This window comes from Falco peregrinus, chromosome 12, assembly GCF_023634155.1.
Source record: "Falco peregrinus isolate bFalPer1 chromosome 12, bFalPer1.pri, whole genome shotgun sequence".
Classification (NCBI taxonomy): Eukaryota; Metazoa; Chordata; class Aves; order Falconiformes; family Falconidae; genus Falco; species Falco peregrinus.
Genome location: NC_073732.1, coordinates 596,451 through 613,059, shown reverse-complemented (window position 1 = coordinate 613,059; position 16,609 = coordinate 596,451). Strand labels below are relative to the sequence as shown.

Sequence of the window (16,609 nt, the reverse complement as noted above, 5' to 3'; positions counted from 1 at the left end):
ACAGGGTGGCCTGCTAAAGGAAGTGAAGGAATCAGAGGTGAATATAAACCACATTATTGGTCAGACGGGGAGACTGGAGTATGACTCACAGCAGCCAAAAAACTAGCATGAGGAATTTATGTTTTATACATGCGAAGCTTGATGTTGACACATAAATATGAAAACCAAGTTTCACCAGGCAAAGGCTGATTTTATTTAGAGCTGAGAGACAATCCAGAGTTTAGACATCGTGAAGAACAAGCCACAGCTGAATTTACATTCAATGGTAAGACTTAACAACAAAGTCCTATAGGGCAAGACAAGGGGTTAAGGACGGAACTAAACTGGACCTGCAATGGAAGCCAGAGAGCAATGAAGATAACTGGGAGGATCTATAGCCCAGACTGTTCCAGCACATGAAGGAGAACCAGGTCAAGACAGTTTCAAAAAACAAGGTATTGTGGAAGTAGTGAACCATACCGAGCACAGGCAAGAACTAAGGGGAACCAAGGGAAGGTGCTCAGAGGTTAGAGAACAGCAGAGATGCTAGCGCAGAGCTCCAGGACAGGACCGCAGGGCCACCTGAGCATCAGCAAGTCTGAAGGCTGAAAAGGTTTCTGAGGCAAGTGTAGACAAAGCATTTTCCTTCAGCAGTAGATCAAAGACAATAAAATAGGCTTTGACTGTGTCAGAAAGAGCCAGATAAGAGTTATAAAGATGAAGAGGGTAAGGTTACTGAGGAAACTGGAAGATTTGCATGAGAAGAGCAGGCAGAGTTGGTACAGATATGACAAGGAAGAGAAGGAAAACATCTATGCTTTAGGCTATATAGGAGATTTCCAGTCATTAACTTCATGTAATAAAGCAGAGACCAGGAGTTAGAAATTCTTTCTTGATTTTAACAGTTTACAGTAGACTTGCATCAATTTTGAAAATTATAGAGTTGGGGCAGTTGCTTAGCGCTTTTTCTTCTTTTTTAAAATCAAATCACAAAAGCACCAATGTCTACACCAACTTGAAAAAAAAACCAAACAAAAAAAAAATCACACATCAAAAGAATCAAAGTCATCAGATGTGGGTTGTATGCAGTAAATGAGGGGTGGATGGGTTTGCTGTACCCTCTGTGTCCTCAGGTGGGAGGATATAGGCACAGCCTCACACTGAACCAAAAAAAAAATTTTACAAAATTAGATTTCATGTTTGAGTGTTGAACAGCTGGACAGCAATCTATAGAAGACATCCCCAAAAGCCACTATTTCTTCAAAGCTCCATATCTTTTTTACTCTACTTGGAAAAACCTGTTTACATCTGTGCAACAAACTAAGGCTACAAGTGCTAATTTAAAGTCAGTCTGATACTAACGCAGAATATCTGATAGCTGAATATCTTCACCAGAACAAGTCTGTTTTGTAACAACAGATCTTTAGCCAAGCTAAAACTAAAATCTGAGGTCAATGCTGAGAATGAAACAAGAATCTGAAGAACAAAAATATTTTTTTGTTTAAAAACAGAACCACCGCAATATGAGCACAGTTTGTATTTCTTAAGGCTGATTTCCCCAATAGCCCAGCAAGTAGAGTTTTAATAGAAATTTTCAGAAACATCACTACTCCTCTGGTGCCTTCCTCCCAAAGTGAGGCAACAAGCAAAAACTTTAAACAGGAGCTAGTTCAGTTGAAGAGGAGTGAAGAAGCCATTAAAATAATTAATAAAAAATAGTAACTAAAAGAAAGCTCCTCTGCTGTCCCAGCTGCCAAATCAACAAAGCTGCAAGTGGCTCAGGAAGCAAGAACACTTTGGCAGAAGACAGTTGGTGTTCCCCCAAAGCAAATAACAGTTAAAGCTGCTTGTTACAGTATGTGCTTGTATTTAAAGGCTGTTAAAAACACAAAACATCTGTTATACTTAAAAGATTTTAAAACAGCAAGATGTGCTACTTATTTAACTACTTCTAAGTAGGTAAAATCCCTACAGGAATCTTTATTCAAATATCGCCTCTGTACAGTAGCACATCCTATGAGCTTTACATTATTGGAGGCTAAGTGTACTTGATACCAGGTTTAAACCTCTCTTACCTCAATGTCAAGTACTTCCACCGTGTTGTCCAACATCTTTATTTTGATCGGTAGGTCCCGCTCGTGCATTTTGGCAGGAGATGATGCCACTGCAGTAGAGAGGTTCTGTCCCGGCTCCAAGGTACTCACTCCCGCATTTTTCTGGACACCCAAACGAGAGCCAGGAGTCTGCAAGACTCTGTACGTTCCTTCTATCTCTCCCATCTTTCAGCACTGAGCAGGGTCTAAAGAAACCTGGAAGAAAATAGAAGGTTACCGCCTGAAAGTTTTCCACTGACACCCCATATGAAAATAATACCCACTAAAGCACAATCACACGCCAAGTCCTTATTTAATGCTCTTCCTCCCGCTATTAAAACCAATGAAAAAGTTGATGAAACTCAAGTCAAAAATCCAGCTACTGGGAAGAAAAATAAGTGGAGGAAAAAAAACCCACCCTAAAAAACACAACTATCCCAAAACATGGCTAGGAAACAGGATACTCAAACCTGTGCCCTCTACCCACTATCATATTGACATTTTAATTTCCAATTAATTTTTCTGCCAATTTAGCTCACTAACCAAGGACACCACAAGCAGCACGAGTGCTGCTGACAGCACAAGAAAAGCCGCAGGCAGCGAAGGGTCAGGCAGGACTCTGCCTCTCACTGGTACCTAGCTATCCTGTTGACTTTGCTACAACATCGGACCACACCCCAAGATAACAGGAACAATTAACTTTCTTCATCCCCCAAAATGACGACTCATGCAAAACTGTAACTATGCCAACCAATGCTGGCTGCTCAGAGCCTTCATAATGCAGATTTCTGCAGCAGATAACAGTTCTTCACCTTATTAGCAAACCCACACTGTACCCAGATTAAGTCAGTGGACAAAAATCTCAATTACAGAAATCTACACTAGTTCAAGTAGGCTGACTCTTGTATCTTGATCCTTACTTTCATGGTTCAGTGGCAGTTGTTGAAAAGCAAATGTTTTAATTTGACACAGGGGAAAAAGACTTGCATGCCTCCCCAGCCCTCCGCGCCACAGGAACAGTGGCAATATTTGCACAGGGATTGCAGCAGGGTCGACATGAATGTGAGGCACGTGTGCTCAGGATGCAATGTGCCCAACAAAGCCACTGGCATAAAGTATTTGGCAACAGCGTGCAAGGCACTCAGCAGAAATACATGCAGAAACATACAGGCTCCTCAGTGCTTTCGGTTGCATTTCCCAAATATCACGCTCCATGTGAACTACCAAAAGTACGGGGATACTGATACTGGGACAGCCTTGGCATGGCCACCACCCTACAAAAAATTCGATGAAATGTTAGATTACTGTTTCATAATAAACGTGTTTTGTCTAAAAAGGAGTGAGGCAGATCATGAAAACATTCCTTTGTCCCTCTACGCTTTGAGTAGGCAGGCAGTCCGCACTGTGAATCTAAGTGGAGCCAACCACACATGTAGTCAAAAATTAGGGGCGGGGGGGGCGCGGGGTAGGTATTAATCTTTGTACCCACTGAGACTGGTCAAACATCTTCCTGGCTTGCAGAACAGTGGATTTCAGCTTTATGGGTTTTTTTCTTTTTATACTTGCAGACACCTGTACAGATAAACTTGTCACAGGAGAGGAGGCAGCTGCCTCCTTCCTAATTACACTACAAGGCTTGTTTGGCTTAGGTGTCTCTCAGAGCCCTTGTGAGTGCTGCAGAGCCATGATGGAGCTCAAGACCACTGCAGAGACACCTCCAGTTTCCCAACTGACAACACACAAAACGAGAAAGTGTGAGAAGGATGATCACAACCTTAGAAGTGTGTGTACGCTGCCCAGTGCCTAACCTACCAGTTTTAAGGTAACAAATTAGCAGAAATTTTCTTTCTTAGACTGTTTTGCGCACATCTTTTCACTGAACTTCCCAGTTTGCGTGGCCATGCAGCAAAGGAGAAAAACTTTTAAAATCACTGCAACAGCAAAAATCAGCAGGGCCAGCTGCCCAGGTTACACCTCTAACTGCTAATCTGAAGAGAAACCATAGCTCTGTGTCATCTATACCGCCTTGATACTGTGTCCTTGTAACTTAACCACATGGTAAAATTTTGCTACTACCATTCAGATGGAATTGAAGCTGCTCAGAATCAGTTACACTTTTCACAAGGCTATTTATTACACAACTGCTCTTACAATTAGTACTCCATGAACACACTCATCCCATTCTGAATAAAGAGCTACTAGAAGGGACAGACGCTGCAGTTACTCAAAAGGAAAAAGACATGAGCAGTGACAGCCAAGGTAGCACACGGAGCAGCCTCATGGCAGAGGGGCTTTGGCAGCCTCGCCTCTAGCAGAAGCCAGCGAGTTCCCAAAGGCAAGGCAGGCAGGCCAGCCAACTCCAGGCTAAACGAGGAGATCTTGGGTATTTCTACTAGCTTTAGATACCAGCAAGGAGAGACCAAAGTCACATCAAACAGAAACTGCAGATGTCAAAGTCCTTCCTTACAGGTCTAAACAGGAAGAGTGAACCCAGGGGGGCTAAGGACGCTTTCCTAAAAATACTTACCACTAGACTAGTCTCCAGCCAGCATATACTGATATTTTAAAGGTCTAACAAGCACCTAGGCAGAAAACACAACATGCAGAAGCAATCCATGTTTCCCTAGAAAAGCAGGGCCCTGCCCGCTGTACTGCAGTTGAAAGCATTTCTCCACGCCACATCCAATTCCTCTCCGGTGCACACTATTAAAGCCATTACAATTATTAAAAATTCCCAAATAGCCCGACCTGCTCCAATTGCCTCAAAAACCAGAAGTGTGAGAAGTACTAACCAAGCCAATCACTATTTCCAGTTTCACCACCAATCATAGAAACGCATCATGTTGTACATAAGCTGACTATAAATGACATTTTTTAACAAAAACAGTTGTGCCATGACTGAGGAAGTATTTCAGTTAAAGGGGCTGACTAAATGGAACGTGGAGGAAAACGGAAGAGTGAAGCCTGACAGGCTGCAAGCACCAGGAAGAGAGGCTCTGCGGGCAAAGCAGAGAAAGTGTCCAACAGCACCGAAAGCCTCCCACGCCAGGCAAGCTGAACAAGGTCTCATTTACCCTCTCATGAACGCAAAACTATAATGCAATGTTACCACAATATTAGCAGTTCTAAGGAAAAAATCTTCTTCCTTGCATTCACCCACCCAAAACTTCTTTGCACTAAGTGTTTATCCTGATAATTTCCTATAAATCGGGACCAGGCACCAAAGCTAAATGAGCTTCCTGAAGAACAGTAACAGAACGACCATCGCTCTCAGCCCCAACTGAAGGAGCAAATGGTACAAAAATTTACAAACTTTAAGTAGCTATGTACTTTTTATTGCCTTTTTGAAATAACTTCGAAATCACAATGAATTTTATCTTCTACTTGGATGCAACAAACTTATTTTTCAGAAGCAAACCAGTACTTTTCAGCTAGCAGCAAACCTGGAAAGGCAGCTTCCACCTGAGGGTATGCCCGCTCAAGATACCACGGGCTTTCAAAGGAACTCCTCCGACTACAGTGTCTGTTGGTCAGTCACAAAGTCACCACGATGCTCCATCCCCTGCCTGTGCAGAAGGCTGGTCTGAAGTAACACCAGTCTCCCAGCTCCCCGGTGTGAGCAGGTTGATCCGTGCCTCCCATAGGAAGGGATCCCCACCACCTGCACTCAGTGGGAGCCTGCACAGAGCAGCGAGGGAGCGGTCTCAGCAGGAGCTCTCAAACCAGGTCCCTTCAATCCACCAGAAGCAAACTTTACTCTTATTTTTTCACCAGGCAGTAACACCCCATTAGCATCACTACACCAAAATGGCACCAACCGACACATCAGGAATCCCACAACTACAACGAAGGGGGATGAAGCGACGATAAGCGTCCAGCCGCAGCCAGAGCCGCCCCCGCCGGGCCCCCGCTCCCCTTACAAACGCCGACCCCGCCGGCAGCACAAGGGGGGGCTCGGGGCTCCCTGCCGCTTGCCTGGATGGAGGATGAAGGACCGCAGCGGATGAGCGCGGCTTCAGGAGCGCTTTACCTGCCAACAGGGAGCGAGGGCGATGCAGCAGCAGCCCCTCGCAGCCTCGGCGAGCTCCGGGCGTCCCTCGCAGGGGCAGGGGCCGGGCCGGCCGCAAGTGCCCAGACGCTCCCCGCCCGAGAAGGCAGCCGCCCCGGCCAGGCCCTCGGCAGCGCGCCGAGCAGGAGCTCCGCAGCCCCCCGCCAGCCACAGCCCGCCGCGTCCTCAGGGCGGCAAGAGCGGGGACCGCGCCCCCCCCAGGGGCGCGGGGAGGGCCCCGGCCGGGCTCCTACGCGAAAGCCTCCGCCCGGGGCCGCAGCGCCCGACAGCGGCCGCGGGCGGCGGAAGCGCCAGACGCGCAGGCGGGCCGAGCCGCGCCGGGCCCCGCCGCGCCGCCGGGCCTGGGTCACCGCCGGCCGGCAGCCCCGCTCCAAGGCCCGCCCGGGGGCTGGGGACCCCCCTCAGCGCCCGGCCTGCAGGGCCGGCTGTCGGGGCGGCCCGGAGCCGCGGGCCCCGCCGCGCCTCACCTCACCTCACCGCCGACGGCCAGCGCGCCGCGCGCCGCCGCACGAGCCCCGGCCCCGCGCCGCCACCGCCCCGCCCCGCGCCGCCATTGGCTGTCCGGGGCTGGGGGGCGGGGACTCGGGGGCCGGGAGCGGGGCCGCCGCGGAGTGCCCGTGCCTGGGGGAGCGCGGGGGTCCTGGGCCCGCCGGGAGACGGAGGCGCGGCGGGGGCGACCGGCCCCTTCGCCCGAACATACCGTCCCCGGTCCCGCGCCGCCCGCAGGGCTGCCGTGGCCCGCTCCTCCCTGCGGCACCGGCCGGGCAGCTCCGCCGGACTTTCGGGGTTATTAAAAAAAAAAAAAAAGTCAACCCCCGGCACATTTTTCCAGCATGAACAGGGCGCTCGGGGTTGGAAGCTTCAAAGGAATATTTACGTCAAATCCCTCGCTGACCGAGCTGAAGGGCAGGTAGCTCACAGAGCGGCTGTCCGTTGCCCCCACCCCAACACAGGAACACAAGATCCTCCAGCCGCACGCTCGGGGCACCCCGAGCCAGAGGCACGCTGGGCCGGGGGCTAACGGGGGGGGGCTAACCCCATTTGCAGGGGAGAACGCTGCTGAGGAAGGTACCATTCCATTAACCTGCCACTGAGATACAGGCAACAAATCTCACGTTTTGCTTTGAATAACGAACATTTCAGGTCTTCGTTCAGTTAAGTCTCTCTGGTACGTACAGACAACTGGTAGGAAGAGTCAGGGCACTACGGGATGGGAGAGGGGGCACAGACGCTCCACCCGCACGCTGAGATCCAGCACGGAGGCAAGGTGCTGCCAATGGCCAAACAGGCTGAAGACCACCCAAACATCCCCAACCAGTAAGCCTGTCCCTCAGTAACACAAAGAGCCAAACACTGTAGGAACTTCAGCCTGCGAGGAGCAGAGCTCTGCCCGTACGGAGTATTGCACCCCCCAGATTCCCAGCCTGTCCAGAAGTAGCCGCCAAGGCTGGCTGACAAGAAAGGGGCCAGGACAGCTCTTCCCAAAAGGGTCCAGCCCTGGACAGACACCACCAGTCACGGCGAGGGACAACATCGCACTAGAGCCTGCTATTCAGGATAAGAGGCAACAGAAATGAGAGAAATACTTGGATTTCTCCAGGAAAGGATTGGAGGCCGATAGCACAAGAAATGCAAAGAGCCACCTTGTTTCTGAGAACTTTTTCACAACAATTTGAAAACCAAAGTATTAGCAGAGCATATGACTTTTATATTAACAAAACACATAAATAATGTAGAATAGCCCTTTCAACTGGGAGCAGCTTCATCACTCTCACCCACAGAAAGAAGCAACTCACAAATTCAATGAGTAATTCCTGACTAGCAACATTCTCATCTCTTAAAAAGAAAAGACACAAAGTTTTAAAAATGTCCCATTATTTCTTCTCCTTAAGAAGTGAAATCGAGCTGAAGAATCTCATGTGTACAAAAAATCAGGAAAGTTGCAGAAGAATACGCATCATTTTAGGTAACTCCATTCGTAATACAGTTGTGATTCAAACAAACTGAAGTGCTTTCATTACTGAAATGGATGTTTCAGTATCCTGTTTTGCCTACCATTTGCATTGCACTTCCATAGGCAATGAAAATGGAACAGTTGATTTTATTTGCAGCTTAAGTGCTAATAAGGTTTAACACCCTTTAAAGTGCAGACGCTTCAGAGTAATCTTCATTTCAATCACTTGCTTTAACATCTAAAAAGAGCACAAAAATTTTCTTGTGCAAAAAAGCAGCTGTTGCTAGGTTGGAAAACAAATCTGATGTGATCACTTTAAAAGCAACATATGATAACAATCAGAGAAAGGAAGCAATAATTACAGATATAGTAAAGTTTTTAGAAGTGTCAACACCCTGCTGTTTACGCTTTGCCGCATATTGCTGACTTTTATTGCTCACACAAAATGCATGTAATTTACTGCACTGAAACAATCCGGTAATGAAAAGGCACTGAAGGTTCTGCATGTTTAAGTGTCCACATACCCAGTACCTCTGTTCCACCTTCAGTTCCACCAGAAGCAGGAGAAGGGACAAGAAGGGACAACACTGCACTTTTACAAGCTAGAAGATGACAGCTCTGCCCTCTGCGCTCACCGAATCATCTGGCAGAGGACAGCTCAAGAACAGATGATGCGATTCTCCCCAACCAGCTAGAGCACAAATCAGAAGTGCCTTACTGAGCTGAGCCTCTGTCCTACACACTCAAGCATTTGCACAAACGCTCAGCAGCTGGAACACACGGAACATCCTTGAGACGTGGTGTGCGGTGAATCCGAGAGAATGGATGGTTATCTGACCCATCACACACAGACTCAGAACGTCCTTCACAGCTGTCCACAAAGACCTCTGAATTTCCTTGGCTCCCATGAAGGCAAACCTTCTGACCATCCAGGCAGCATGGTTGAATCGTTTGCAGGAGGAGGAAGTTCAGAGAACAAAGCTAGAAGAATAATGTTGTTAGACATGAAAGTCAGCTGTTGCTTTTGAAAGGATGCAGCGTCAGGACAAAGTACAATTTTATCCTTGTGAGATAAAATCTGATAATGAGGTATAACTCATCCACTCAACTAATACTACAGATAACTGACACCATGTTCTCCTCTTGGCCCGAATGGGACAATTAGGATTACGCTTTTACTACACTACAATGTCATGTCCTTCTTTAACCACCCCCTGAATGAGGGTGGAGGAAAGTTCTTTGGAAAAGGCTTGCCCAACCAAGAAAAACAGCAGCTGGAAAAGCTTCTTCCTGTTCAAATTCTTCATCTTGGCAAAGAGAAACTCTGCAGTCTGAAAAATTATACCTATTGCTATAATTTTTAATTTTGTTAGCACATATTTTCCAAATACATACCGCAAAGTTCTGTTTCTTAGAGGTCTCCTACCTCATAATAACAAGGCAAAAAATTCAAAAAACTTACTTCTCCCCTCCTGTCTATAGCAGAAGATAGGTATAGCTGAGAATGGAAAGATAACAACCATTTAAGCCAGTGTTTTATATCATGTACACCACACTTCCCCGCTTTAATTGGGCTGCACATCACCAATTCACTTCTCTAGCGTGTTATACTGGGACTCTATAATGACAACATGTGTAGGCATGCCCAGGCCAAAGATTTGGAGATGGACTGGTATGGATTTCATTGCAAGTAGGCCGACCGAAACACCAGAATCTGGGGTGGGGAGCGGCAGCTCACAGAGCTGTGAATACCACAGTTCACTGCCACGGTCCTACTTTGGTTCCAGCTGGTGCAGTGCCTTGTACTACAATTCTCCCATCAATTACTACCTAGAGATATTCAGCAATTTGCCATACACCTTGTTAACCTAACCCTAACCCTAGCATCAGGGGGAACTGCAAGGGCTGGCAGCTTTCTCCACAGGATGATCACTCTTCTTTCCCATCACCTTCGAGGACCTGGTGTCACAGTACCAGCCATAGAACACCTCAGAGGTCCACCAAGGGAAAAAATTATCATTTCCACAAGTGTGTTCACATCTTCGTTGGCTGTCATGACAATTAGTGACTACCCTGGTCGTATTCCTGATCTGAAAGTGTTTCATCTCGGAAGAGATCAGTCAGGTTCCTTGTAGTTTGTGATGGTCTGTGTGGCAGAACCAAGCAGGAGGCTTATTGCCTTGTCTCACTGACCCATTCTCTGGATTGCCTTCCACATTGACTCAGACATCTCATAGAGACTGGTCTGCATGGATTGCCAAATCATTCCTCAACCTGCCTCATCACTGATAAACAAGTTGTCTACCTAACAGCTCAGAATTGCATCAGACCACTTCTCAAACAGGAAACCCAAGCCAATTTCAGCAATCACAGCCAGGTGTAGTTCAGTACTCACAGCCCACTTTCACCCCAGATGGCAGGAAAATATGAAAAAGAGTGAAATCATAGAATTTAACCAATACTGTTGTAAGCAAAGGGCAAAAGACTCAAGCCCATGTGCACAGGAATGTCTGGATAACCAGAGATTTGATCCCCATGATCAGCACGAGGAATGAATAACACAGACATAGCTGTACATACCACTTTCCAGAATCACTCGCTTACACCAGACTCCTTACTGATAACACTGACCTGGAGGCACAGGAGAAACACCGTTCTGCAACAGTAATAAATAAAGATACTTCAAAAACTGGCACAATATGCCTTGTTCTGCTGGCAGAGATATGTCAAAGGCACTCACCATTAGCAACATCTTGCTAAACCAACTAGAAAAACTAGTTTCCATGCTATGGGAATTTGTAGACTCCATGCGTGGGGGGTTCCACTTCCAATCTTAACTACCTCTGCCTCCCCCACCCCAACTGTCCTACAGCACCTCTCACAGGGCTTCCTCTTTGGGCTTTTCAAGTTACTCCCCTCTGGGGCATTTTTCAGGAGCCCTCCTACACGGACTGTATCCACCAGTTACACCGTCCTTTGCAAAGTGCGAAGTCCACCAACCTCAGACCGCGACTTAGAATTAAACATTCAGCATTAACCGACTCTTTAGAACAGGCGCGAGCACTTACATAGAGGGAAAAATTCTGCGAGTCTGCTAGCAGAAAAAAAATCGCAACCCTTTTTTGCAGTCACCTAATTTGACTTTCATAATCGCACATGTATTTTAAGTTCGCCCTCATGGTGAAAGTGGCAATTAAACAAATCAAGCACGGCACATGTCCGTACCTGTGCGCGCACACACGCACGGGCTCTGCCACCTCCTCCCGCGCGGCCGGCGCCGGGCCCGAGCACGTCCCTGCCTGCGCCTGCGCCCCCCGCCCCCCCCCCCGGCCGCGCGCTGCGCACCGGCCCAGCGCCACCCGCCGCCGCCCGGTCGCTGTTGGCGCCGCGCGGGGACGTGAGCGCCCCGGAGCTGCTCTGCCTGCGCTGGGACCCGGCCCGCGGCCGCTCGGCGCCGTTGGGTCTCTGACTAAACAATAAGCGGCTGTGAAACAACGTTTTCTCCAACTGTGCAGTGTATTTCTCGTTGTTGCCCAGCACACCTGCACAGTGAGGTTAACCAAGCACAGCTGAAGGAGCAAAGCCTAAAAACCCCAAACCCCATAAAACCGGGAGTGTCAGAAAACCCCCACCCCCACCCGCGTTTTTTCTTTTTGTTTCTACACCACCAGGCCGGTGCGTGTTACCGTTCAGTCCAGCCGCAGCCTGTGCGGTGCTTCCAGGATCATCAAAAACTGCTCGGGGCGGGGCGGGGGGGGGGGGGGGGGGGGGAGGAAACAACGGACCACGACACCACCAAACAGAAACCACAGCTCCCCAACGCTGAAATTCTTAACGAGAAAAACCAACCACCTCTTTTTCACATACCAATCAGCTTTAGTCGACACAACTACATAAAAACCCAGTTAATAAGAATACATTTCAATAAAAAGTATCTTGAATATAAAGGAGAGAAAAGCCTAGTCCTGTTTCATAGACAGGATACTTCAGAACAAAAGGGAAAATTAAGAATTACTATTTTTAGCTCTTTTGTGATTAGTGTTAGTAGATCTGTGATCTACAAACCCTATTCACAGATATGCGTGGCAATTATTTTACTGCTAAATAAACCTGATGACATTTTCAGTACGAGTGACTAACGGTGCTACCTTAAGTTACTTCCCAAACTGCAGCAACCAGAAGGCAGGCTGCCGTCCAACACCCAGCTGTGCATTCCCCACTCTGCCCCCAAACCAAACAGATTGTTCCAGCTGTTTCTGCTGGGAAACAGAGCGCGCAGCTCCTCTGGAGCTGCTGGGCACAGGCACTGCTGTTCCTGCCACGCTTTTCTGACTGTGCTCCAAAACAGGTAACAGTAGGCAGCTGGAGACTATTTGCTGGGCCTGAAAGGAAGATTAAAACCAGTTTTCTTGCTCTGGGTACAAACGTCCCAAAGAGAGTCCTAGTCAGCAAGCTAACTGCTTCACTGGAATACCACTGGAGAGCCAAACCGTACGTTCTTTTCAGGGGAAAGAGCTCTGAGCATGGAGCAAGTACCACCACAGGAACAGCCTGACCTAGGTTTTAGGCTTTCTCTTATGGAAAAGCTTCTTAAAAGTAAAAATGAAAAACATTGAAACAATGGGGGAATTGCAAACTGTGAGGCGCAGGAGTGGGCATGTTCTAAACAAAGCATTTTACTGTTAGTGCCTTTCCTTTTTCTTAATAAATACACTGTTGAAGCAGCACAGTATCTGTTTTAATGAGTGTTTTGCATTAGCACTCAGGGTGTGTGTATTTACTCATTCTATGGAATATGTTGAGTTATCTTCGCATAACTTGGGAGCTCCTGTTTCCTACACGGGAATTTTCCCATGAATTTTTGGCTTCTGCTTATGAAAATTAGCCGATTCCTTCCCTTTGCCTCACCAGCCTCAATTTGTTTCTCAATAAAAAAATGGGACAACTGCCGGTCTAAAGCACTTTAAGCACAATACCTCAACACAGTGGTGTTGCTACTGGCACGCCTTACAGCTCAAAGATCTCTGACTTCTTGCCATACCTTCCTCTATTCGACTTCTGTGATTGAGCAGAGATCTGTATCTGACAGTGCAGACCCCTCTTGGAATACAGCTGCACCCTAAATGTGACGTGCCAAGCACCGGTTACATCACCACAGAAGCTATGTGCAAAGCAGAGGATCCAAGGAGGGCTGAGACTAGAGCATAACCAATTAGCTGCATCGGTCCCACAAAACCATTTATACCAGGTTTCAAGCAAAGCAAGCAGGAGTAAGGGCCAGGCTTGGCAGCGTTAGCAGCTTTCCTGTTCTTTTTCTGTCAAGGAGTTCAGTCTTTCCCACAGCAATCAAAGCACTGCACTTCTTGCTTTGCGGGACCCAACAGGCTGTCTGCAGGGCCGCCTCTGCTCTAGGCAGAGGTAGTTTCTGAAGTGTGTTGTTCTTTGTCTGAGATAGTAGGACACCTCCTCTGTCTTGCTAGATTTATGGGCTCTCATACCCGTGGGTGGAAGGGAACTTCATTTGCCTGCTGCATTTCAAGCACCGAAACCAAACTTGCAAACGTAAGAGCTACACCAGAAGATCTTGCCTTACGAAATGCTGTAGAAACTCCCCAGCACACCTGAAACTTCAATACACCCTCCCACAGCCATGAGCCAGAGCCAGGCAATCCTATCGTGTCTGGCCTGCCCCGTCAACAAAGCTGGCCACCAAACCCCTCCTTCGCCAAACCTTTCCTTCCTCCTCACACTCCTTCCATTCCCCGTTTCTGGACTTGACCCAGAATTGCACCAAATCTGACTCCGTGACACTTTCTCTCCCCCGGTTACCGTAACAACAGGCCCATTTCAGCATCATTAAAATCTTCATATAAAAGGACAGGAGCGGCTAATGGCACCTCCCATTTTCTGGATGGTGGAGAGATTCTTTAGAGCACTGTGCCCTGTAACAGCCCGCCTGCACGCTCTGGCAGCAGGTGCCACGCAGGAGACAGCTAGCCCAGCAGCACAGGGCTACAGTACCAAAGGCTGCCGCAGTGCAGGGAAGGTACCTGCCTCGCTGCTCAGCCAGGCCGTTCCCATCTGAAGGAACAGGACACGCTGCAGCCCGGAGCCACGATCCAGCATGTCCGAAGAGGTGACAGATACAGTGGGAATGGGGCTGTAAGACAAGTCATTAGCAGAACTGTTCATTTTAACGCTAAGAAACGCACTGTGAAATTGTTAGGTGTGGGAAAAGCTCTGCACCAAGTTAACTATAAAGCATTTTACTTACCCAAAAGAAACTTTTCTTTCCACTGCAGGAATCCTTTAAGAGTTTCTTTCTGGCTTTCTCTTACCGCCCATCAGCAGGAGCCCAGTGTTAAGCTCTTTGTGCACCATTCCATACACATTCCATACACAATGATGGGAAAACAGCAAATATGGAAGATCATATACTTTCATGGAGTTCTTTGTACTGAATTCCAGTACGTTGTCTTCCTGAGCAAGTTTCAGTTCTTGCCAGAGCCTTTATGAATTATATTTGTGCACATTCCCTAGACTGTCAGTAATTAACAACCTTGTTTGCCCTCTATTTCATATACTTCCATAAAGCATGCAGCATTTCAGGATCAACTAAGAAAAATGCAGGAAAAATAATGTTTTAAGTTTTTCTTTACACGGAGGTCAAGAAACAGGAGTTAGAAGGTATTTTGTTCACCTGGGGTTTTTTAACCACTAACTGTGTGAAACAAGCTAGCAAAATCCTGATGGAAATCTTCCTTCAGGGCACAGAAGCAAGATAAACCAGCAAGAATGCCAAAGAGCAGTCAACAAAATGGACAGATATGGCATGCCTAGCCACGTTCATACTAGACACTCACAAAGATCCATGCAGTATTTGTCTGGTCCACCTCATGATAAAACAGGACTGTGTGGTGCAGGACAGTGACCTGACAGCAAGACACTTCCCTGCACCCATGCTGTCTACTCAGATACAAACGACAGAGGGCTCAGCAGACATAGAGGTTACAAGTCAAAAGCCTGAACTTCATTCCTTTCAGTCTTGTGAGGGTATTCTACCAGATTTCAGCTTTTTAGAATATAAAGCTATAAAAAACTCCATCCCTTTTTGCACTGGGCCTTTTAATACTGCTGCTCAGGATAGTAAACCGACCGTGCATTATTAAGAGAAACATGGGGTATAGTCCTTTTCAGTAAAATGTGTTAACGAAATACTAAACGTTCTTTTCTCCTAGTATCACGGGATAGCTCTCTTCTCAGCCACTGACACTGAGGTCATTAGAGCGTATATGAAGAAAGCGAGAGAGGTACAACTAATTCATCTACAGGTGTCAACGAAAGCCTAGGAGCAAGGGGGATAAATTTGATCTCCAGCCCAGCCATCCTAATATTTAGCACTGGCTGAAACAGGTACAGAAGAGGCTCTAAATGATCTCCTTCCTCATTGCTTGCTGAAAAGCGGCCAGGGAGTGAGCTCCAAGTACTCTCTTCAGAAAACAGAACACTTCTATAGACAACCCACTGTTACTCTTAACTAGGACAAGCGGAACCTACCAGAATGTTACCCCAAAGGTATGGATAAAATATGAGAAAAATGCTGGGAACTTGCAGAATACCAAATGGAAGAAGCAAAGAAAGGGAAGGAATCTAAAGACACAAGAAAAAAACCCCAACCCTACGGAACAGCACAAGAGATGATCAGAAGACAATAAATCCTAAGTATATTGAAGAATGGTAGGAGTGGGGGAAAAGGACCGGAAAAGAAATATTCATACAAATGCAGGCATAAACTGGGTAAGAAATTAATTCAAAGAAAAAGGTTAAAAAATACACACATACATGGTTATACAGAAAATCTGCACTGAAATATATTCACCTGTATTATGCTACTGCATGTAAAAAACAGTTTATCTGCATAGCCATGTACTAACAATGCACTGCAATTCCTCCAAAATAATGCGACAGCCTGAGTTTATTAAGCAGATTTAAAGTAACATAAAACTTGTTCCAGCCTGTGAGCACATAAGCAACATGCTGCCCCAAAAAACTTTAGTGCAACATTCCTTCTAGCCCCGTCAATGGCAAAACAACATACAAAAGGACATTTTCAATGTAGATAGTTAGGTTTATAACTAATAATATTTATACTAAACAACCATAATATTTTTGGTTTTTTTTCCAAGCCCAACCTTTCCTTATTCTTCCTACATATGAGTGTATAATAAAAAGGTTTGAGACTACTGACACTAATTCACACTTCTGAATAGAAAGCTCACAATATATTTACCTAGTTTTGTGAGCTGTTTTACATGTCGGTTTTGATATGGTATTTCAGTCCCTGTCCACAATTACCATTGTTCTTGTTTATGCTCACAGAACAATTCTAGAACATTTTTTATAGTACATTTTCCAGTAATTATTTCATTGTGCAACTGTTAGTGCAATTCTTTTTAAGCACTCCTTTCCAGAATCAGATTTGAATTCCATGAAATTAGTTAGTCTTCTACACCT

General features: G+C 46.7%; 1 protein-coding gene across 11 annotated transcripts in view; it reads right to left on the bottom strand.

Moving 5' to 3' along the window:
• FARP2 (FERM, ARH/RhoGEF and pleckstrin domain protein 2) overlaps positions 1 to 6,688 on the bottom strand; it is an 81,259-nt gene extending 74,571 nt beyond the window's left edge. For 10 of the 11 annotated variants that reach the window (XR_008749434.1, XM_055817426.1, XM_055817430.1 and 7 more), the window contains exons 1-2: positions 6,103 to 6,607; positions 2,055 to 2,288 (exon numbers count right to left, since the gene is read on the bottom strand). Coding sequence is in view for 10 of the 11 variants with exons in the window: in XM_055817426.1 (XP_055673401.1) it covers positions 2,055 to 2,258 (204 nt within the window). In the remaining variant the exon portion in view is untranslated. The other variant, XM_055817427.1, reaches the window with a different exon arrangement.
• Between the last annotated feature and the right edge of the window lie 9,921 nt (positions 6,689 to 16,609).